Raw genomic sequence first — 22,905 nt, 5'->3', positions numbered from 1 at the left:
AATGTCTTTTTTTTTTTTTCCTTTTGTAAGTGTGCCCCTTCAATCTTGAAACTACACTATGTGCTGATTAGAAATATCATAATAAACTCAGATGCACTTGACAGGACAAAGCACTACCAGGCCTATTCCTCCACGCATCTTGCTTGTGTACCTAATCTTGCCCTCAGAAGTCAGGACCTGCTGCGATAAAATTTCGTTCACAGCTTGCACTGCTTTTCCTTCGTAATCTTGCTTGCACATAACTACAAATCGTGCTGTTTTGTCTTACAGCAAAAGTGTCGAATCATTGCTTTTCAGAAAGTAGACAGTGCATTGAGTGCATTAAAAAAGCATTGCAAGGTCTGAACAACAATTTTACCGCGACAGATCTTGACTATTGAGGGCGAGAACAGATATGCAAGGCAACAAGATCTTGGAAGATTAGTCCTGGTTGCGTTCGTACGAGTTTTTGCGAGACACTTTCAATCACCACGTACTCTCATCAAGGCCCATTTATCACTTTGAAACCACATGTGCATCAGACCCACAGAACTGCTGTTGGAACTGCATGGGTCCGTACTAATGTTAGCCAAGTTTAAAAGAGAAACCTCGCAGATTATGTGGCCTTATGCGGGGTCCACTCATAGGTCCTTTCCCGCACAATTTTAGTTTACAAGAAGTAAACGTTTATTTGGTGAAACAGTGCTCCAAGTGATGGCTCGTACCACCCTGGGGTGAGAGGGCTCCCTAGTCCAAAAACCCTCTGCCTTCTTGGTCCTGGCGACGAGTTGTTGCTGGTCTTTCAGGTCTTCAGGGGCCACCTTCCTCACACGTGTGCAGCAATTTAAAAAAAGTTAGCTGGGACAGCTTATACGTGCATGTGCCTCTCTCGAACTGTTGCAGTGCTCCCAAACGAGATGCACCGGTTTGGGCGAGCCAATTCATAGCTCTTCACAGGACAATTGGCAACACGGTGCATTGGCTGTTGTCAGTGCTACCTGGTATGCGCAATGCACTGGAACAGTTAGCCAAAAGTGCTGGGAAGTGTTTTTGTAAGGACAGCTATTTAAGCTGCAGTAGGAACAGTGAAAAAACATTTTTTTTCCGAACCACGGGCTTACCTCAATGCAGGAAATGATTAAACCACGTAAACTGCCTGCCATGGTCGCGCACGATTTTAAAGGTGAGTGTTTTCTTAATGTGCGGTGCAGTGATGTTCAATACGATACCAGATCTATGCAGAGTAGCCGTCGGGTGAATGCGCAAGGGTCGCACTTACAGGAAATGAGCACAACCAAATCAGTGGTGCCCTTTCGTATCGGTGCCACGCGTGCATTGTTTTGCGACACGTAAAATCAAACTGCAACCTTCAATCGAAGGACGAGCGTGCATGCGTTTGCAAGCCGCTTTATTCGCACGAATATATAAAAAAGTAATTGAAAAAGGTAAATAGTGTTGCTAAATAGTTGTATAAAGAAACTCGGAAATTACAGCGATAAGTGATGAAAAATTAGCACCGTTCCGTGACGTCATGCATTTGGCCCACAAACTTGATCGGCGTAATTCGCACCTTAAATGAGTAACTGGAGCACTTACACGAAGCAGTAATGTCAGCTACATCGAGGAAACAATGTTTACCAGCTTCACGAATCGAGCGCGTATAAGGAAGAGTCGCAGCGTTTCGCCAAAGCTTTCGCCGGCTTCACCGAGGAATAGCAGACGTCTCGCTGGCTGTTGCAGAGGGACACAGCGTCTGCCAGGCAGATCACGTTCGAGTCCTCCGTACGGCTCGTGAGCACGGCGTAGATGTGCGCGCGGCTCCCTGGCCAGCGCCTCAAGCAGCGCGCTAGCTTCGCCTCGGGCACGAGAGTCACCGCACCCGCGCACAGTACGGTGTGCCAGCTGCACAGCGATTTTCCGGCGCGCCTCTGTTCCGCCACGAAGTCATGCAACAGGCGCTTGGCGAGGTTGGCGTGAATCTGCCATTTCCGCGAGACCCACTTGTAGGTGACAACTTCGTTGGCGTCGAACACAAGGTGTTCGAGCGCTTCTAGTATAGAGTCCGTAAGCATCGGTTGGCGCAAAGTCGCCATGGGAGGGGAAGACGCGCGCGCTTCAGTCGCGGGCTCGCACATTGCTCCGCACTTCGCCGGTTGGATTATGCTATGAGGGCCCATTTCAGCAGACCGCCTCTAACGATGGAGAAAAATTGGACTAGTTGTTTAACTTGCGAAGGAGGTGCTTGGTGCGGCTTAAATACATCGAAACACTTTTGAAAAAGAAAAAAAAAATTCTGTTGTAATTTTTAAATGGGCCTTGAATCACTACGACACGCGTCGCCCGGCTAGCTCAGTCGGTAGAGCATGAGACTCTTAATCTCAGGGTCGTGGGTTCGAGCCCCACGTTGGGCGTAAGTTTTTTTTCTTGCTCATTTTTCTTTTTTTATAAATGCTACTCAGTTAATTACCTCTTGTTGCGTTCATATGTGCCAATGCAGTACTAACAAGCATGTTTTGCTGGTAGTAGTGCTGCAGTTATAGTTACAATTCGCTACCTCAATTAATGCGTGCCTTCGATATCGGTAATGATACATTTGATATCTCGCTGCGGTTAATTCACAGGGGGCTGTTTATGCCCCACTTTTTTTTTTTCATTTCAGTCTTTTAAAATTCGAATCGTGGTCCACTGACAAGACAAACATTCACTGCAAAATGCCCCTCAAACGAATTGGTATGTGCAGAATATGTTGATGAACAATTAACTGAAGTGTTCATATTTAATCAAAAATACAACCATCTCCAATCGTCTCCAAACGCTACGAAACGTCTTCAAATCGTTAAGCAATGACAAGTTAAAAAGTCCTGAACCGCGTAGCGACCGGTTTTTCTAACACAAAACTATTTATAAGAATACAAGGCAATCCGACACAGTCAGTCAGTGAATGCTTTCGCACACACTTGCTCTCTCCAATAAAAAAAAAAAAAGGCAATTTCTTGGTTGTCTATACAAATGGGTACCCTTCGACATGCTTGCCTATAAAAGTGCCGAGGAAAGACAATTTACAATTTGCTACCTCAATTAATGCGTGCCTTCGATATCGGTAATGATACATTTGACGTCTCGCTGCGGTTTGCACCGACGCATAGGCGGAGAGTACGGGGGGCACGCATTTTTTATTTATCAGCAGAGGGTTTTACTGCCAGATCGGTGGCCGAAGAGCAGCTCAAATACTCGTCCAGGAAACAACCTTTGGCGGAAGAAGTCGTAACCCCAGCTTCGCGCAAGGTGTAATGTTAGCAAATGGTATTTGCTACCTTCTGAGAATTATTTTTGGTGATCTTAAATTGAATTCAATGGCATAGTTAAAGCTTCCTGTGCCAGCATTAGCCTACTCTCTCCTGTTTGGTGCATGTTTTAACAAAGTATAGGATGTCAATAAAAAAATTCGGGAAATCGCCACGCATTGTTGGGAATCGATTTTATGCGATGCAATCAGCGAGTAGCAGCCTATGCGGCCTTCTTCGCTATGAGCCAAACATTACGAGGTCGATCGATGTCTATGTGTAAATTGAAAAATAAATCTGGAGTCTCCACTTGAGATCTTCATAATGACATCTCCGTGTCGGCACCTAATATAAGCGACTAGTTACATTAAATTATTTAATTTGAAAGTCGGTCTCTAACGTTATATAGTATACCGCGGCAGGGGCGTAGCCAGAAATTTTTTTCGGGGGGGGGGGGGGGTTCAACCATACTTTATGTATGTTCGTGCGTGCGTTTGTATGTGTGCGTGTATATATACACAAGCAAAACTGAAAAATTTCGGGGGGGGGGTTTGGACCCCCCCAACCCCCCCCTTGGCTACGCCCCTGTACCGCGGCTGTCCCAGCTAGCTTGGACCAAGTTTTAAAAAAGAAGACATGGGCTCTAGGAAAGTTCTACCTGTTGTATATACCGTATATTAGGGGTAGTTGTGTGTAAATACAACCTGTATTTTTTTCATGACTAAGCGCTAATTAATTAATTAGCTTTAATTAGCCAACTTTTTTATTCTTGCTCGAATCGATGAAATATTTACTTTACACTGTACCTCACCTCAAATAACCCCAGAATCAAGCATTTATTTTTTGTTGAAATCTGCCTGCTTGCGGCCGCTTTTGCGAAAGGAGAGCGCTGCTCGCACAAAAATAAGTTACAACTGTGACAGTTCGCGCTCATCCTGTGTTCGTTCCGTGCATCCTTTCTGCTTGAGCAGCGCGTTGCAAGTTTCGAGCTGATTGCCGTTCTTCGCGTGACATGCCCATGCCCAAGCAACGTCTGTGAAGACACGTTTTCACTTTCGTGTTATACCGATTCCTATGACAGAGGGATCAGCCATGCTTTTTTTTTTTTTGCTAGCCTATATTGAGGATGCCACCTGCATAGGAGGCAAAACGTCTATGCCATTTTGTTAAGTCGGAGTAAACCTTTTACAATCAGTTCCAAAGAGTTTTGAAAAAAAAAAAAAATTCCTTCGATAGCTCACGCGTTATTTGTGGCTCTCAACAGCTTCGCGCTCTGCTGCTTCCTAGCCGCCTGTCAAACCAACACCCTCTAGAAGGTGTTGAGGTGTTGGTCAAACACTATTAGCTCTTCTAAAAACACAAGGCGTGCAAACACGGACAGAAGAAAAAAGTCACACCACCAACGACGGCGTTTGTGGTGCCGTGAATTCTTGTCTCCGTGTTTGCACGCCCTGTCTTTTTAGAATGAATACTCATTGACTAGCTCAGCTCTCTGTTATTCTAAACTATTAGCTCGGATCCTCGGACGAAGGAGACTATTAGGCTGGCGTCCTAATGCTCGATTGGTACACCAAGAACAGAGCTAGAAACTCACGTGACAAAAAGGATGTATATGCCGAAAAACAATTCACCGACAATTACGATACTCCCGAATGCGAATTCTGAGCGCTGCTTCGAGTTGGGGCCACGCCATCTGCGTTGTCGCGAACCAAGCGAAACGTTGTGGGGTTGCACACGCAACCCATTGCCTTCAACGCGGCGGCACGTCGGCTTCGTGCTACGTTTGTACGCGCAGTGGCGAGGGGGGTTGCGTGGGAGAGGACACTGCGCCGCTCCCGCCGCCCTTCTCGCCCTGTTCCCTGGCCGAAGTCGAGATGCCCCGTGTTCCCTCATTGCCCTTTTCTGGGGAGACTCCTCTCCAGACCCCAGGAACGCGCGTCGCTTTCTTGGGGGCCTCCGGGCTTTTCGGTCTTGGAAGGTGCGATTGACCACATCCAGTGCTGGGCAGTATCGAAGATACATGTATCTTCGATACTCTTTGGGTATCTTGTATCTGTATCGCGATACGTCTTGCGAGACGTGTATCAGTATCTGTATTTCCGATACATTGAAGAATGTATCGTGTATCTTAAGATACAAGATACTGCGATCGCAACACCGCGGTGCGAAACAAACGTTGAACTCCCCTTCTAGCTGATACTGCTCCCGCTGAGCCACCAGATTAAAACTAAAGACAATGACATTATTTTATCGTTCCGCCAGAGCTTTTCAGCGAGGGCTGGTGATGAGCTCTGAGCGTCCCTATTGACGGATCAGAGTCACGTGGTGGCGCTCGCGTCCTCTCGACAAACGCGCGAACGTCTACGCCCAGAGGACATTTTGCTTTCACAGTTTCCTTTTTTTTTTCTTTTTAGTTGTGTCAGTGCCATGGCACTTGGCTCTTAGCTACTATCCTGTGACGCGTACACCAATGCGTTCGATGTCTTTTGCACAATTTCTGATGCCGCTGTAGTGTCGTTATCGAAGTTTCTCTTGCGTTGTGCGTCGTTGCGAAGTCTGAAGAACGCAAGAAAAGGGGTAGCTTTCAAGGGCGTCCGCAGAACTTTTTTCAGGGGGGGGGGGGCAACCGCTGGGGGGGGGGGGGGGATGGTATATCCTTTAAAAACTTCAAGATTGCGGCGGCGATGCAAGCTGAGTTCATCTGATTTAGCTCTACAAATCCCATAAAATGCTCTCGAACGCAGGCATCCGTTCCTCTGTTCCTGCAATATCTGCAGTTTCGTCCGCAAGGACGGAAAAAGCAAATGCTGTGTTAACTTCAGCCACTATTTCCTCCCTCGGGATGTCGCCACATATTGTGATGCTGTCGTTCTGGACTCGGGCGGAAGTGTACTTTGCATTACCAGGAGAAGATGCAAAGTGTTCTTGAAGCCGGGTATCTCCTGCTTCTACCCGAAAGTCAAGGAGATCATTGAAAACTCCACTGTCAGACTGCTTCCCGCGTACTGGCAAGTCATGCGTTGCACAAAATATAATGGTGGAAATGATCGGAAATAGTTTCTGGCGGTTCCTTTCAACTTGCTCGTGCAGGGCTTTGTTTAGCTGCTGTACAATGAGTAATTTCTTGCCTGACATCACACCCATAAAGTTCTGTGAGGCGGCCATTGCTTCCTGGTGCCATTGGCATTTCCCATGATCCCTGCACGCCTCGTGCATATTTTTGTAGTTACTGAAAGTGCGCACGATAAAGCTACCTTGAGTACCCCGATGAACATTTGGAGGATAGGTGACGCAGAAACGACAAAGGGCGCCTTTCAGTGTCGCTGAGTACGCAAGCCAAGGGGCGTAATCTGCCTGCCATTGGTAGCGAAAAGTCCTCTTGCCAGGTGTTACATCTTACTTAAAGTCATATGTAGCATTTGGCGACCATGGATTAGTCAGAAGGCGTAACTTCAAATTGTCTGGGATGCTCGCGAGTTTAGCTTTGTCTAGAAACTCTCCCAAATCATATTCTTGAGAAATGTTCGTTGCTTGTTTGCTGTTGTCACTGTTATTTAATCCCAAGCAAGGAGACTTATCATCGTGGCTTACTGTGTCTAGCTCACTGATGGTGGAACCTCTTCCATGGTGGCGACGACCTCAGGCACTGTCCGTTGGTGAAGGTCTGCATCACTAGGCTGGTCAACTTCTTCACACGCCACACTAGAATCGTCCGCCGGACAGCTCAGTGACACTCCGTCAGACATCCGTGGACGCTTGAAGAAGCGTCGGATATCCATAATTGGGGACCGGACGAGGCAAAGCTGTCAGAGTTCACTGACTGGAAGGTTATAATTATTCAAATGCTCACGTTAAAAAAACGAAAGCATTATATTTACAAGGAAATCTTATTTACAGGCTAATACACACGCTCACAAATTCATTCGTCTAGCTCAATCTCGCTCGCGCACCCGCACAGTCGAGCGACCGGGCCATGCACTGCTTGCATGCTCTCTCGTCCAGTGTCCTGGTTGTTTCATCTCCGCACAGCCATGCACTTAAACACACTGAACCACACAAAGAGAGGCGCACGGGTGCAGGGGCTTACTGTCGAAAAAACGGAACCATGTGGCCGTGTCGGCTCCCCTTGTAGACAGGACATTGCGCGCACCACAAAGTGGGAAGATGGCTGGAATCGTTTACGCGCTGTCGCCGCTCTGGCGAGGTTCCCCGTGATGGATAGCGCAAACAAGACGCAGGGCTGGCCATCATAAATATATTCCGACTCGCCGAATTTGCTACCTTGTTGAGGTCCCCCACACTGGAGGTGCACTCAACAAGATGCGTGCTCACAAGGGTTGCCGGCTCGGGCGTACCAGCGTATTCCGAACACAGTGAGCAACGAAGGCGAAAACACAATGCCCTGTACGGTGTCTCTTTTCGTGTCGCTATCTCTCTACAGAGCTGAACAACAGAAACGTCCCCTGAAGAAGGCTCGGAACACATGCGTGCCGGCACTGCTACCATCGGACTTGGAGGCGCCCGGCGCCTGAGCGTGTCGAAATGATTAGAACAGATCGCCCTTCAGCCCTTTTTAACGATGACACCTTTCAAAGACGGCAAAATGACACGTGCCCGTAAAACCTATCGACACGCGACAGAGGTGCCACCCAAAGCGTGAAAGCGGGGGCTGCTTTCACCCGTTTCGCAGGGTGCGTCGCCGGCCCATTCGTGGCGGCTCTTTTCCTTTCGTCGTTGACAACCATCAGTCACAGTTTAAGTGTTTAAGCATAGGCGCGTTGCCATTAGGCTGTAATCATCGCGCGGATGGGCACGGCTGCACGGATGTGTGTCGGGGGCCAAAAAAGACTCCCATAGGAAGAAGGCTTGATTGTGCTTTCAAGGGGGACGAATAAAGCTATTGATTTTGTTTTGCTCTGTGTTATTGGTCGGGCCTTAAACTGGGCCTAAACTTTAAGGTGGTGGTCACCTTTAATGATATTTGATTGGCTGATCTTCTGATGGCATTTTTGAATAACCGTCGCAACTGGCTTGTTAACCAAGTGAGTGAGTGAAACAACTTTATTGATGCTTGTTAACCAAGTTTTTTTTTTAACGCGAGCAAAATCTCGATAGCCAGTACAGTCTGAGCTGAAGCTCCAGGCAAACCCTGTACCACGGCTATACTTAGGCTCTAACCAAATGAACAATAAGTACAGTAGGTACTGCAAAGTTTGTCCTTTTTTGTAAATTAATTTCTGCTTCTGATTATATAAATACATCCTCCGTCGTGACTCGTCAGTGTCGTCACTTCCTACGAGTACTCATCATGTCGCCTTCATACACGCTGTACTTCACGATTCTTTTGTCGGGGTTTGGACACATTCCTAAAAAACTAACATCCACATGCAGTAGTATTTTATATTGAGATGCGTATGACATTGCCGCAACATTAACTAAACATGTAAGCAACATAAATACATGACTCCCGAAAATGGTAAAGCGATTTAATTTGCATGAGCATGAAGGCCCGCTGTTGTGAAGATATAATCGACGCCTTATAAGGACCAACAACAAGGGCAACTTGAGCTCCACAACAAAGCACAGCATGCAACTTGTACAAGCTCAGAAGCTTTCTGAGTGACCGATATAAAAGCATTGTTTGGGAGCTTGGGTGGTGAGAGGCGCGACGCCATGGGATATTGTTACAGTTTTTTAAAGAAGTGTAGCGGTAATGATTTCTTGCTAAAAGTAGCCGTCCATTTTGTGAGAACTGAAGTTCTTGTGTCAGACTGCGTAAATCTTTTAGTTCAGGAAAAGAAAACATGAAACTTGTATCTCAGAATTATTCGCTATCTTCAATAGGCATCGCAGGCAGTCTCACTGCCATGACATGACGTCTAGATTTGTCATTGTCTGTAATGTGCAAAATTGGTTCGCAATCCTGAACGTTGTTCCATACGGATATGCGAGACCGAAGTGTGTTAATCAAGCTTTGCAGCTTTTCGCTTGTGCAAAAATTTATCCCTATATATATAGGCATAAAGCGAACTTCTTCTGGCTACCGTCATAAAAATTGTGAAAAACTCCTTCGTGCTACAATATACAAAACAAAACAAATATTTATTTTATCGTAACAGTTTCGGCTGGCGCGCGGTCCAGCCTTCATCGGAGGATGTAATTGAAATGACATGGCCCAACCTGCTGCACCATGAAGGGCCGCACGCCCAGTTTGGGTGCCAAACGAGAATTCAAAAAACGATAAAAAAAGGAGAAAAGAAAAGAAGAAAGAGAGAAATAACGAAGGCAGCAACAGCGACAATTGCTTTGTTGGGGCATTCGTCAAAAGCTGCAGAACGAGGGAGGGAAAGAACAGCGGTAGGAAAGACAGAGAGCCGCCGGAGGCGGGCGGTTTATCCCTGTCTTATCTTCGTAGGGTAGATAAAAAGGCGGCCTGAGCAAGCGACCAAGGAAAAGGGGAAAAGAGAATTGTCGCTTCTACACATCACACACATGGTCCAAGTTCAGATGGTACCGCAGTTAGCCCGCGGCGCCGGGCCGTACACACACGAGAAGAGATACATACGACCCGCTCTAGCTTTGGGAAAACTTGGGCCACGATACAAGGCTAAAATTACCCCCCCCCCTCTCTTTCATATATATATCCCGAATTCCAGGGGGGGGGGGGCAGATGCCCCCCCTTGCCCCCCCTTGCGGACGCCCATGGTAGCTTTGCGTCTGGTGGCTTTCACACATCGGCGATTTGAAGGACTTCGTCAATGCAAGTTTGACACATGCAGTGAGATTGACTTATGTGCAAATAAGATTCTAACAGCTATAGTGCCACCGGTACCGATGCTGGATTTAACAGAACAAGCATTCACTTAACAGAAGCTATCTTGGCGTACGTCTCCTTTTCTTTTATTCAATGAGTTTTCAAAATCATAATTGGATTGTTAGCTAAGCTGTCCTTTTCCATCCCATACATTACCTATGTCTATGTATTGCTCTTTTCGGGTCTGCCTACGACAATGTCTTCAACTTGCTGGCAACGTAAATTCTGCTTTATCCTTACTTTTAGCTGTCTGCATTATTTCTGCTACTGTTTACAGGCTTGTATTCTACTTACGTTTACTGTTATGTCAAGGCGACGTTGAGAACAAATATATAATAATCTGCGTGTGCTTGGAGTATACAGTAACAAAAGTTCTGCTTACTCGTTAGTAAAATATCGAAATTGAGCTTTCATGATAATAACGTAAATTATTAAAAGCCATCTCAAAGATGTTAGCAAAGGGATTGGAGAAACGTTGTTATAAAAAAATTTCACCATCTCCCACTAAAGGGAACCATGTGGGGATGCGAAGGAGGGCATGGGCACCTTGCCCGATGTTAACGCGTCCTTGCATCTGGAGCACACCATGAATTCACTGTAGTTGCTGCTGCTGTTACTCGTCCCGAACTTTTGTTGGAGCACGCCACACCGCGGGTTCATCGCGCGTCTGCAGAATCTCGTTCCCTGACGCCATCACGTGATTGCTGAGAGAGTGTAAGGGGGAGAGGCCACAGCGTCTTACCCAGCCCCTTACACAGGCCCGAACGCGCTAGCGCATGCCAGTGCGTTCTGACTAGAATGCAACACGTTGGTTCATCGCGCGTCTGCAGAATCTCGTTCGCCGACGCCATCACATGATTGCTGAGAGAGTGTAAGGGGTAGAGGCCACAGCGTCTTACCCAGCCTCTTACACAGGCCCGAATGCGCTAGCGCGTGCCAGCCCACGTGTTTTTGTCTGCGTTACGCCAAGCTAGCACACCATACGGCAGCCCGGGCCCCTAAATTGCTCTGCACGTATCATCATCAAGGCGGTCGAAGAACGACGACTTCTCCTTGACGCGGGCGCGCGCTCAGTATGTTACAGATGGCTATGGTATATATATATGTTTTAGAAAGCGGACGGTCGTCATTGGAACTACGGACAAAGCCCAGCGCAGAAGCTGCTTCGCATCTAAAAAGCTCCGTTTCTCTAATAAGCGTCTCAACGAGTCGGTTTACGCTATTTTACATGAGGATGAAATTAACTTTATTTGGTCCTGGAGAACCCCGATCAGACAACCCCCGAAGGGGGGTCCGCCGCAGTTGCTGGCCGTGCCCACGCCGGTACTGGAAGACCATGGCCCTCCGCCCGTTCGCAGGCCTCCTGGACTGCCGACAGCTGGACTGAGAGCTCGCGGCTTTTAAGAGCCCTCTCCCAGTCCTCTTCTGTGCTGAACTTTGCACTAAGAAACGCCGGGCACTGCCAGAGCATGTGAGCGAGTGTGCAATTATCCGCCCCACAGCTTCCTGGATTTATGCCTTCAGCAAAGTGGCTAAACGTGCTGCGAGACGGGAAGGAACCTGCCTGCAGCATCCGGAGAACCGACGACTGCGGCCTAGTAAGCTTGGAATGCGGGAGGGGGTATCGCCGCCTTGACAGTTCATAGTGCGAAGTAACTTCGTTGAAGGTGCCAAGTGGATCCCTGAAGCTCTCCGTGAAGCCGCCTCCGGACCCGCCCGGACCGCCGCGGCACGTGATTTCTCGCGCAGGTTCTGGGCAAGTTTACATGGGAACCGAATTTTCTGTGCTCTTGCCTTAAATGCCGAATTGTCATCGCTATTAGGGCTTACCCGCCGCGGTGGTCTAGTGGTTATGGTGCTTGCATGCATGCGAACCCGTAGGCTGTGGCGGCCGCAGTTCAATGCCCGTGTGCTTACATTTAAGTTTTATAACACCACATGGTCGAAATTTCCGGAGCCCTCCGCCATGGCGTCTATCATTATCATATCGTGGTTCTGTGGGACGTTAAACTCAACAATTACTATTAGCTCTTGGGACTGCCGCCTGTATCGTGTTACTACACTTATTCGCTGTGTTTGATACAGAACCGTTTTTGTATTTTACTTAGTTATATTTGCTTCTCTTTCTTAGTCTTTTCTAAATATTTTTACTGTTACTAATCACCGTGTAATCGGAGCTTAAGTGGCAATATAGTGTGAATAGCGGCGGTGTCCTGCGGCACTTCGTGCAATTATAGAACACGTCTGACACGTTTTCTGGGCTGCAGATGTTCTCTCATAAAAGAAAAATTGTTGAAAGATCGCGCATTACTGAGTACGTCGATAACGAACGGTTTACGCCAGCAGATAAGTAGAATATAAAAGCAATTGCAGCTTTATATCCTCTACGAAAACAAGATGCGTCGCAAAGAATGTCGCTACCATGGGTCCCTTGACCCCCGTAGGAGCGTTACCGGAAAGAGTCGTCTGACTCCCTATAAGTGGTAACGTGATCCTTCGGATGAGAGTCTTTGCACTCTTCCTAGAGGGTCAGGGGACTCTCCTAGAGCGAGCCGACCCTGACCAACACCCCTGACCCACCAAGAGAGCCACCGTGACTATTTAAAGAGAATCCTATACGTGGCAAGTCAGAACTCTCCGAAAACACTAAAAGGCGTTCTTGGGCTAGTTGGTGGACAAGTTTTGATAACTCAAAGTAGGTTGTCATTCTGTTACTGTGATTGTCAATGTGACTCGCGCATGCGCGTGAAGCTACCTGGAATGCAATGTTCTTTCCAATAAAACAGTTGTTAGTTTGGCACCAGTCCTGTCATTTCTTGTCCTTGTTCCTTTGTGCCTCCAAATTTTTGTCTCCGAAAAGAGTCACGCATACTCTTTTTTTTCTTAGAGTGCAGCGTTCTCGCTGATGTCGGGTATTGCGAAAACCATAATACGTTTACGGGCAAGGTAGAACTTAACAACGGTATTGTGCGGAGGCTTCTTATTGAAGATGGCAACCAGCTAGCTGGTCCGCAAGTAGAGCATCGACTCCACCCAATTACAAAAGCGGCAAGCAAAAACCGTCATCAGCGAAGTCTATCAAGCACTGTCATGATAAGCAGCTAAAGCAACCCCAATAAGTTGTTTCGGAACAAAAGTAATATACCTTCAGCAAGAAATAGAAAACTTTGGAGATACTATATACAGACATTTCATTGAAATGAAACAAAATTGGTCGCAGTTAATAAACTTTCAAGCGAACATTTTTGTGCATCGGCGTTTAGTGCTACATTACCGTATATACAGATGTATAATAACAAATTTCCGAATGTATCGAAGTATCTTAAGATACAATTGGAATGTATCGTATCGGATACAATCAGCGTTGTGGTATCTTGTATCCGTATCTCAAATACTTCTTGCCTGAGTATCTTGTATCGTATCGCGATACAATTTCAAAGTATCTTTGCCCAGCCCTGAGTTCACATCGGACCCAAGTGTGAGCACCACCGCCGCCATCAACCCCTGCAGCGCTCCGGCCATGGAGTGCGAACCACCGCCCCGGACCGGAGTGCAAAAGCCACGCGAGGTGAGATGAGCATTTATCATTCTCTCGACGTGTGCTTGCTATTTTTAACAGTTGTTTCCGCCAGTAGTGCGGAACACTCCGCCGCTGAGGTGTTAACTTGATGTGCTACTCTATTGTTGCAATTGACATCTGAGGTGAATAAACACCTTCAGTTGAAAGACGTGTCTCTGTCCAGTGGCGGATCCCCCCCAAAGCCTGTGTGACATCCCCCCCCTTTCCCTCCAGTGCCTGCGTCCACCTCCTTTGCAGGTTGCCCTGGCTACCACTGCCCAAACCGCAGAGGAAGCCGAATGGCTGGAGCGTTCGCTTCCAATGCGGGAGCTACCGGTTTCGATTCTCAGTGCCGCCGGACACCCGCCGGTTTTTCTAATAGGCAAATGAGTTGCCTCGGCCTGCCAGTTTGTGTTCTGGGAACTCGAGACACCGCCCTCGTCTTTCCTCCAATTTCTTTCACTCCCTTTTTTTAACGACGCTGAGCCTCTGTCTGCTACTTTAATCCCCCACCCCTGAACAGGAGGATTGAGATGTCCTTCTCGACGAGAGACACCTTGTGCTTTTCTCTTCTTCGCTATCCAAGAATATCATCTCCTCAACCCCCTTGCTTCCTCAGCAAAAGGGGGTGGCAGCTTAAAGGAGCATTGACACAAAAAGTTTGGATCCTGTTTTTTCTACGCATGGAAAGCTCGTTTCCTCGAGCGCGCGACGCTTATTTTTTGTATATGGTTTTATAGCGCCCAGTCGCAGTTTCGGTTTCAGAGAAATAGTTATGATGTGTATCGAGAGGGCAGCCACCCTACTAACCCTACCGCAGAGAGACAGCGAGAGACACGCTGCGCGACCCTCCATCCCTCCCTGGCCACCCCACCGGCTACAATGGAAGCGAAGAAGCCGGCACAGCGCGTCGTCATTCCTTATGTGCCGGGCCCCTCCATGCGTTTTCCGCCGGCTGTGCCGGGCATCCGTGAACAGCTCTCCAGGGTCTTAGAAAAGCGGGGGTCACGGTAATTCACAAACCGGAATCAACGCTCACCCGCTTGCTACCGAGGCCGAAAGACCGACCGCACCAAGGTGTCGTGTTCTGAGTGTCCAGCCAGCTACATAGGCGAGAGCAAGTGTTTCCCGGAGAGAATACGCCAACACAGGAACGACGTCAGGAACGTGGAAGCGCAGCGCAGCGCTCTTGCAGAGCATTGTGAGAAGCACGACCATCTGCTGATATCGAGGTGATGCGTTCATTGTATGCGTACATGCACAAACACGTGTTTGGATCTAGGCTAATCGTACTTGGCGATTTTAACCTACCAGATATAAATTGGCACACCATGGAAAGCAGAAGCGCATGCTCTGATATGCTTATAGACTTGATGCTCGCATTTAATCTGTGTCAAATCGTGACAGAACCTACGCGCACAGACGCAACAAGTTCTAACATTCTTGACTTGGTATTCCTGAGTGACCACTTTCCAGCAGGCGATGCAAAAATTGAACTAATCGATGGCATGTCAGACCACGAAATTAGCTTATGCTCCCTCCCTGTACACGATGCCTGTTTACCGCAAAAACAAATCACCACTTACTCCGATTTCAACAAGGCAGATGATAACAGCATACTCGACTATCTTCTTTACGAACTAGGTGCTTTTGAACAACTCGCCGACGCTCCCGATAGTACCGTAGAGATTATCTGGCAAAAATTCAAATCAGTCGTACTGCACTGCATTCATACATATGTGCCCTCTCGTACAAAAAAGAAGAACAGACGTAATCCTTGGATTACACGTGACATCATTCACGAAAAAAGAAAGGTGAAAAGGCTAAGAAAATACTTGAAAACAAATTCCCAGACAACTCACACAAACAGGCTCACGCTAGCCATAAAAACCATGAAAGCAAAGGTAAAAGCAGCTAAAGATAATTACTTTCGTAACACCCTCAGTAACTTCTTGAAGTCCTCTCCGCAAAAATTCTGGAATTACCTTTTGCCAAAAGGCAACCCCAGTGCTGAGTCTGCACGGGAAGATGAAAACAGAGCTAATGTACTGAATGACTACTTTCATTCCGTTTTTACAGCAGATGATGGTCACCTACCGAGCTTTAAAACTTCCCCTAACATAGCTTTAGCACCTCTGAACATAACCAGAAGTGGTGTGTTTAACCTGCTACTGAAACTAGACAGCAAAAAAAGCCCAGGACCAGACAAAATTCCAAATGCCTTCCTTAAAAGATATGCTGAGCAGATATCCCATTATCTAACAATCATCTATCAAAAATCTTTAACAACTTGTGCTCTGCCAAGTGATTGGAAGATCGCAAAAATTATCCCAGTCCACAAGTCAGGAAATAAAACCGAACCTTCTAACTTTAGGCCCATCTCCCTTACTAGCACTTCATGCAAACTACTTGAACACATCATCCTCAAACATATAAATACTTACCTCGAGCAGAATAGCATTCTATCGCCAGTGCAGCATGGGTTCCGACAGGGATCATCCACAGTCACTCAACTTGTTGAACTTATACATGACATCTCGGGTAGTATTGATCAACAAAACCAGACAGACCTTATTTTTCTCGATTTTTCAAAGGCCTTTGATCGCGTATCACATCAAAAACTAATACTGAAATTTGAACACACATTAGGCAAGGGGCCCGTTAGTGGATGGATAAAGAACTACCTATCTAACCGGACGCAATTTGTGCAAATTAACCACACCAGTTCTAAACTTACTCATGTCACCTCCGGAGTTCCTCAAGGTAGCGTTTTGGCTCCAGCACTATTTCTCATTTTCATCAATGATTTACCCACCGACATCCCTGTCAACATAAGACTTTTTGCTGACGACTGTATACTCTACAAAGAAATTACTTCTCCAGTCGACCATGAAACCTTAAATAATGCATTGAGGACAGTTTCCGCATGGTGTGCTAACTGGCAAATGAGCCTGAATGTTAAAAAAAACAGTTCTTTTGCGAATAACAAGAAAACAACACGTACAGGAGTTTCCTTATGTCATAAACGATGACCCGGTAACAGCAGTCTCTCAGCACAAGTACCTTGGACTAACAATAACGTCTGACCTTAGATGGGATTGCCATGTCAATAATATTACCTCAACTGCACTTAAGCGGCTCTTTTTTCTTAAGCGACGCCTTCGTCAAGCGCCCCGTGAGACTAAGTTACTAGCTTATAATACACTCGTCAGATCAGTATTAGAATATGCTACCCCAGCATGGTTTCCATCGACTAATAAATTAATTACCATTATAGAGGGAGTGCAAAGAAAAGCGATAAGATTCATATTCAATAAATATCAACTCACAGACTCTCCAAGTGCTTTAATCAAATCGGCTGGATTACTCACAATTGAAAACCGCGCTGCGCTCGCCCGATTGAAACTGCTTCATCAATTAATTCATAACAAGTTAAATGTTAATAGTTCTAAGTACATCTCTATTTCAGACACAAGAACAACTCGACTAAAGCACTCATACACCCTAAATGAATATCGCTTTCGTACAAATTGTTTTAAATACTCTTTCTTCCCGCTAGCCATACGACAGTGGAACGGCTTACCTTCCGCTATTACCAATACCTCCTCCATAACTGCCTTTCTATCACTACTTGAAAATTACTTACATGATGCACAAACATAAAACTACAAATATTTCGCACCTTTCCTTAGTGATGTATATTACTATTAGTATTTATCCCGATAACCACAGTCCACTTACTAACGTTAGAATGTTTTTGTTTTGTAAAGCTTACGTAATTATGAGTGACTATGATTGTATAATTGCAATTACATTGATATGATATGATGTGTCAGCATTATACAGCTAGATTTCACAGTTGTGTATAGATGTTTCGCATATGTGAATTTTCGTATTGATCTTTACATTACCATTCACGCACAAAAAAACAGAAAAAAACAGTTATGTTACATTGCATGATTTTTTCCTTTGTCTTTTCCTTTATACATTTATAGTTTGTGTCCTTCCTGCAATAATCCCTGAAGGGATTGGCAGTATGTACTAAATAAAATAAAATAAATAAATAAATAAATAAAATCGACTTTGACGGCGCTTCTGTTCTAGAAACGAATATGCGAAGGAAACTCTTGCTCGAGTCTTGGCACATTCCGCACACACCTGCAAATGTGAACCGCTCGCTAGGAACAATGCCCCCAGTACACGTTCACGGCCTCCGAAACGTGAGGGAAAGGGAAAGCCGGAGCCGTGGTGAAAGAACAAGACGCGGCTATGCTTCCATGACCAACGCAGTCACCCCCTGAGGAAGGGACCGAATCGATCCCGAAAAGTTGGGCTCTCTTCAAGCTGTGGCTGGAGCCATTTCAGCTTCCTAAAACATAGTTGATTACGTGAGCACACAAGACCGCGTGCACATAAGCACCGCGTCGTCAACTCTTTTCAACGAAGGCTTTCTGGGTGCTGCCTCTGAGGCGTTGTAAGTATGCGTGACCCCCCAAAAATGCACTGCCGAGGCAAGGACATCAGCCTTTGCACTCCCGTGCAAGTGTGCCCCCTCTTCCCGTTCAAAAGGTCTGCTAGGAGAGAGCGCTCGCAAGGATCGTGACAGCCAGCACAAACTCGTGGAGCAGGTGACGGTTGGTTGGTTACACGAAAGCCGAAGGCGAGTTTCGCGTGCAGTGGCGCGACACGCACTTTAAAATCGATTTTAAATATGTTTTAAGCGATATTATCCATTGATATTCCACAGGTGATGCGTATGTGTCCACACAAATCTATCCCACAAGTTATTTCGCCTTCAAAATTTTGTGTCAGTACTCCTTTAACAAAGTCTCTTCGCGGCGTAAGGAGACGCTGGATTGCACACATCGCTGACATATCTGAACCAGCGAAGGTTATGACAACGAAACGAAGCCTGTAGGAACCTCTGGATTGTTGACGTCGACGGGATAAAACAGTGTTCTTCACGTCACCGTTATTTCTGGCATTCCCAGTGCAGCTTGGCGCTTTGCACGAAGTTGTCCCTCTGAGAACTCAAAGGTAAAAGGTTCTCGAAAAGATGCACCTGCAAGTATTAGGCTGCAGTTGCATATTAGGGTATTACCGTTACTGCCGTATCTTGCTAAAGCATTCTAGTCTCACGTGTGGTCTCACCTTTCACTCCTTTCTCTCTTTATTCTTTCGGCGAAAAGCACGGGAGAGCTTCCACGGCAGCTGCAGGTTTTTCGGATTGCAGTCCTAATGCTGTAGGTTTGACGTCGCACTGCGCTTCTTAGAGCGTAAGAGTGAAAGGAAAGTGGCTGCGTCGCCTTTGTTTACGCCAAGGATTTCCACTCTCAACTTTGGCGGGAAACAGCGGTGCACACTGACAAGGCACGGGCGGCTGGCGACTGTCCCACCGTCCTGCGAGTGTCTAGACGCGCGCGTTGCTACCCGAGTCGTATGAATCTGGAGACTGGTAGTGTGGTTGCCACTTGACCCGTCCCGGCGACACAAGGTAAGCGTAGGTCACGCACAAATATATAGCTTGCGTTTAGAACTTTCGGTTTGATATCGATCGTCACCCCTTGATTCTTTGGCTTCTGAGTTCAAGAAGACTTGAAACGTGCCTATCATTGCTAGCTGCAGTATTGGAGATACCAGTCACGCCAGTATTCAGCCAAGTATATCCTGCAATTTGTCGTTATTAACCTGTTCAGAGCAGCCAAGAGATCCGCAAACTGACTATAGTGTATCTTTCTGCAGCCCTTCTAATGCAGTTACGAGGAATGTACCAATATCCCACAGAATCCGCTATTTGCAAACTCTTTTTTTCCGAGGACAATTCGAGAATGGAACCGCCTTCCAGCCGGCGTTGTGGAATGTCCGACCACTGATTCTTTTGTAGAAATTCTTCAGTTGTAATCGCTTTCACGATCATTCACGACCATTATAGTTTCGAACGCTGTCTATATGCCTTACACTTATTTTTTTTTATTTAGACCGCATTATAACGCCTTTTGTTTAACCCCTTTTAGTTGACGTGATATGGCTGTCGCGTCTCCGCTTTCTTTTTTTTTTCTTTTTTTTTTCGTCCTTACGTGAAAAGAAATACTGTCATATCTATTTGCAATCAGTTTTCGCCTACCAGTGCTTGAAAAGCTGCGTATACGGTTTTGTATCTTAATCTTCTGGAGCGCTCTTTCTTTTCTTGTTCTTGTGACACGACTGTTGTATCTTGATTTGTTCACTTCGTTTAGTGCTCGTTACTCCCACTCCTGCTTACAGCCTCAGTTAGAGGCTAGCAGTACTGTATAAATAAATAATAATAATAAACACTATGATTGAATTAAGTATATTTTCTTCAGTATATTTTTCCACATGTTAAAAAACTTCAAGGTATGTTTTCCAAGATATGTGAAAGAATATGAACATGAATTGTTTTCTTTTGCATGAAATAAACGCTGTCCACGATTCTCTGTTCGGAAGTTTCAAAGATACTGCAGCAATGCCACATTGACTGAGATAAATTTTCTAAAGTACAAGCGATATGTCGCACGCTCATATATTCAGCATCTCTTGCTCATTCTCAGCCCAATATAATGTTAATGCGCACATTGCGATTTATTCTTTCGGTTACAAAGTGCGCAGCTATTTTTTTTAGGGTATTCCACAGAAAGTCATTTGCAAGGCTTACGTAAATATGCGTAAGCACTGTGCCAATTGCTAATTTTCGTCGTCTGTGATGCTGCTGCCGTTCTGCTTTGTCGTCGCTGTCTTCGTTTTACTTGTTAAAACGATGCGACGTAGGCGTGGAGATGAGCAAGTGGAGCAGTGCTTTATTTATTTTGAAGCACTCTCTAAAATAAATAGTTTCATTTGCAAACGGCACATACGCAGCTCCGAAACCACTTCCCTACACTCGCGTGCCTCCCCTGGTCCGGCTGTCAGAAACGCTATTTCTTTATCGGTTAAAACCAGTGACTGTTCACTCACGCATTTCTCTCCTTGTTTCTTTATCAAGAAGGCTTTTAAGAGCCGCCACTCGTGCCTTGTCGCCTTGAAAGGTCTGACCTCGCGACTGAAAACGACCTGGAGTGGGTTGAGGGAGAGCAACAATGGTATTACGGTACCGCTCTTCCTTTCTCGCTCGTTGTGCTTTCGCCGCTACTGGTAAAGGCACCCAACGCCACAAAATCTTTTTCGGAATTTACTGTGTGGTGTCACGCCTTATTGCCTGTCAGCCCATGCATTCTTAAAAGGACGCTAAAGGCAAATATTAAGTCGACGTTGATTGTTGAAATAGCGGTCCAGAAACCTGGGCCAGTGCTTATTTTGACATAAAATCACATTTTAGTGGTCCGCATCGCATTAGCGCAGTCCAAATCACCCGCTTGAAAGCGGTATTTCTCACGTCACTGTTGCCGTGCCCAACGTTGCACGCCTTTACTGCGCGGCGGCGTGCACCATTCGGGCATCCGGCAACATCACATGCATGCGTCATTTTGTCGAACTTTCTGTCAGAACGACTTTCACGAGCGCGCAAAACACACGCGGCAGTACGCGATCCCGAAACTACCACTGAGACGCGACCGCGTGAGCGAAGCAGGGCGCCGGGCGAAGCGCAGTTCGGCGAAAACGGAACCTCTGAACCACGCGCGCTGTTCCCCATGGCAACGCGAAAGAGGTTCTTTTTTCTATAAATAAACAGAAACGAACAAGCAGCATTTTATTACGTCTCTTGATGCACGGAAGGTTCTTTTTTTATTGCAGCTAGTTTGATTACGAGTGATTAACTGGGTCGGACTCTCTCACGTCATCGGGATCGTTTCCAAAATATCCCGCTCGTGGCGCTCATCGTGTGATACATTTAGCTTAATTTCTCGGTAAGTAGGGCACTGTTGTTGATAATATTGCCGTTTTAGACGTTGTCATACATTGAGCTTTCACTCTGACATAAATTGTTATTTGCCTTTAGTGTCCCTTTAACGATCCACCTGTCGTTCGGGAGATGCACTAGTGCGTCACTGGAGAGAGGAGGAGCGCTACCGTGATCCCGTACCCTACTTGTGTACCGTGTTTCCGTAACTTGATAAAAGACTCTAATAGCGCACCGTGCACCTGCCGTGTCGTCTCTGCCGTCTGTTCCGCGCCATACAGGTGATTTTTGTCCAAACGTATAATCCGACTACAAGTGCTGACAACGCGAGGTCAACGAGCCTCCTAATCCCCGGAAGGATCGTGAGAGTTGGCGGTCCTCAACCTCTGGAGTCTTGCGCGGTCAACGGGACATTGAATTTTTGAAGTGCAGGTGTGTGCTCATCATTATGACCCTACAAAGGTTCCCGGATTGGTGTAATCCTGGAGTGGTGCCAGCGTGGAGAGAGGGAAAATGGGGTGGACCTCAATCTGCTAAATTAATCCGGTGCTGGTGCACCGGAGAGCACCGTGCCTGTTCCCTGTGATCTGGATAATGTAAATTACTTGTGAAGTCTAGGGTTTGACGAAAACTCGTCTGGCGAGGAAAAATCATGGTCCTGGTCATGGTTTCTGCCTGCGCAACACATATTTTTCGTTTAATGGTTCCTTCTACAAGCAAGTGTTCGGAACGGCAATGGGAGCGTCGGTGTCAGTGTCTTGTGCCAATATCGCATTGGAAGCCCTTGAGGAGGAAGCCCTCGCAACGGTCCAGCCTGCACCAAAATTGTTCCTGCGGTACGTAGACGATTGTTTTTCCATTATCCGCCGTGAAGACGTCGTCCCTTTTCTGGAACACCTGAACTCATTCCAGAGCACAATTGAGTTCACCGTTGAAGAAGAAGTCAACGGTCGCTTGGCTTTCCTGGACGTTGACGTCACACGTACTGCATCCGGCCTTTCAACAAGCGTTTATTGAAAGCCTACACATACAGGGAAATATCTCCACTTCGATTCGGCACATCCCATTGGACAAAAACGATCTGTTGCATCGACACTATTTAACCGCGCATACCGATTGTGTTCTGCTTCCGACGCACGCAGAGCTGAGTTGAAGAGAGTGACGCAGGACCTGATCGGCAATGGCTACCCCAGTCGTTTTATAAAACTGAAGAAAGGCGCGCAGCTGACCCCTCTACCAGGGCAACGACAACGAGGAAGCGGGCTTCACTCCCCTATGCACGAGGCGTGAGCGAGCCCCTTTCAAGAATATTTCAAGATTATGAAGTGCAAGTCTGCCACATCCCCTCAAGCAAGCTGAAACAACAACTCGTTCGAGTGAAAGACCGTCTTGAAAAGGAAAGATGCGTCGTCTA

General features: G+C 46.6%; 1 protein-coding gene and 1 non-coding gene across 2 annotated transcripts; one reads left to right on the top strand and one right to left on the bottom strand.

The window, feature by feature from the left end:
- Positions 1 to 1,612: 1,612 nt before the first annotated feature.
- On the bottom strand, positions 1,613 to 2,109 carry LOC119379277 (DNA polymerase delta subunit 3). The gene has a single exon (XM_037648578.2). The coding sequence runs from the start codon at positions 2,070 to 2,072 to the stop codon at positions 1,623 to 1,625; it is 450 nt and encodes a 149-aa protein (XP_037504506.1). The 5' UTR covers positions 2,073 to 2,109; the 3' UTR covers positions 1,613 to 1,622.
- Positions 2,110 to 2,317: 208 nt separating this feature from the next.
- Positions 2,318 to 2,390, top strand: Trnak-cuu (transfer RNA lysine (anticodon CUU)). The gene has a single exon. It is a non-coding gene; the product is annotated as a tRNA-Lys (tRNA).
- The last annotated feature ends 20,515 nt before the right edge of the window (positions 2,391 to 22,905 follow it).

The sequence above is a fragment of the Rhipicephalus sanguineus genome, chromosome 1, assembly GCF_013339695.2.
Source record: "Rhipicephalus sanguineus isolate Rsan-2018 chromosome 1, BIME_Rsan_1.4, whole genome shotgun sequence".
In the NCBI taxonomy this organism is placed as follows: Eukaryota; Metazoa; Arthropoda; class Arachnida; order Ixodida; family Ixodidae; genus Rhipicephalus; species Rhipicephalus sanguineus.
The sequence above is the reverse complement of the archived record's forward strand: the minus strand, read 5'-3'. Positions and strand labels throughout refer to the sequence as shown.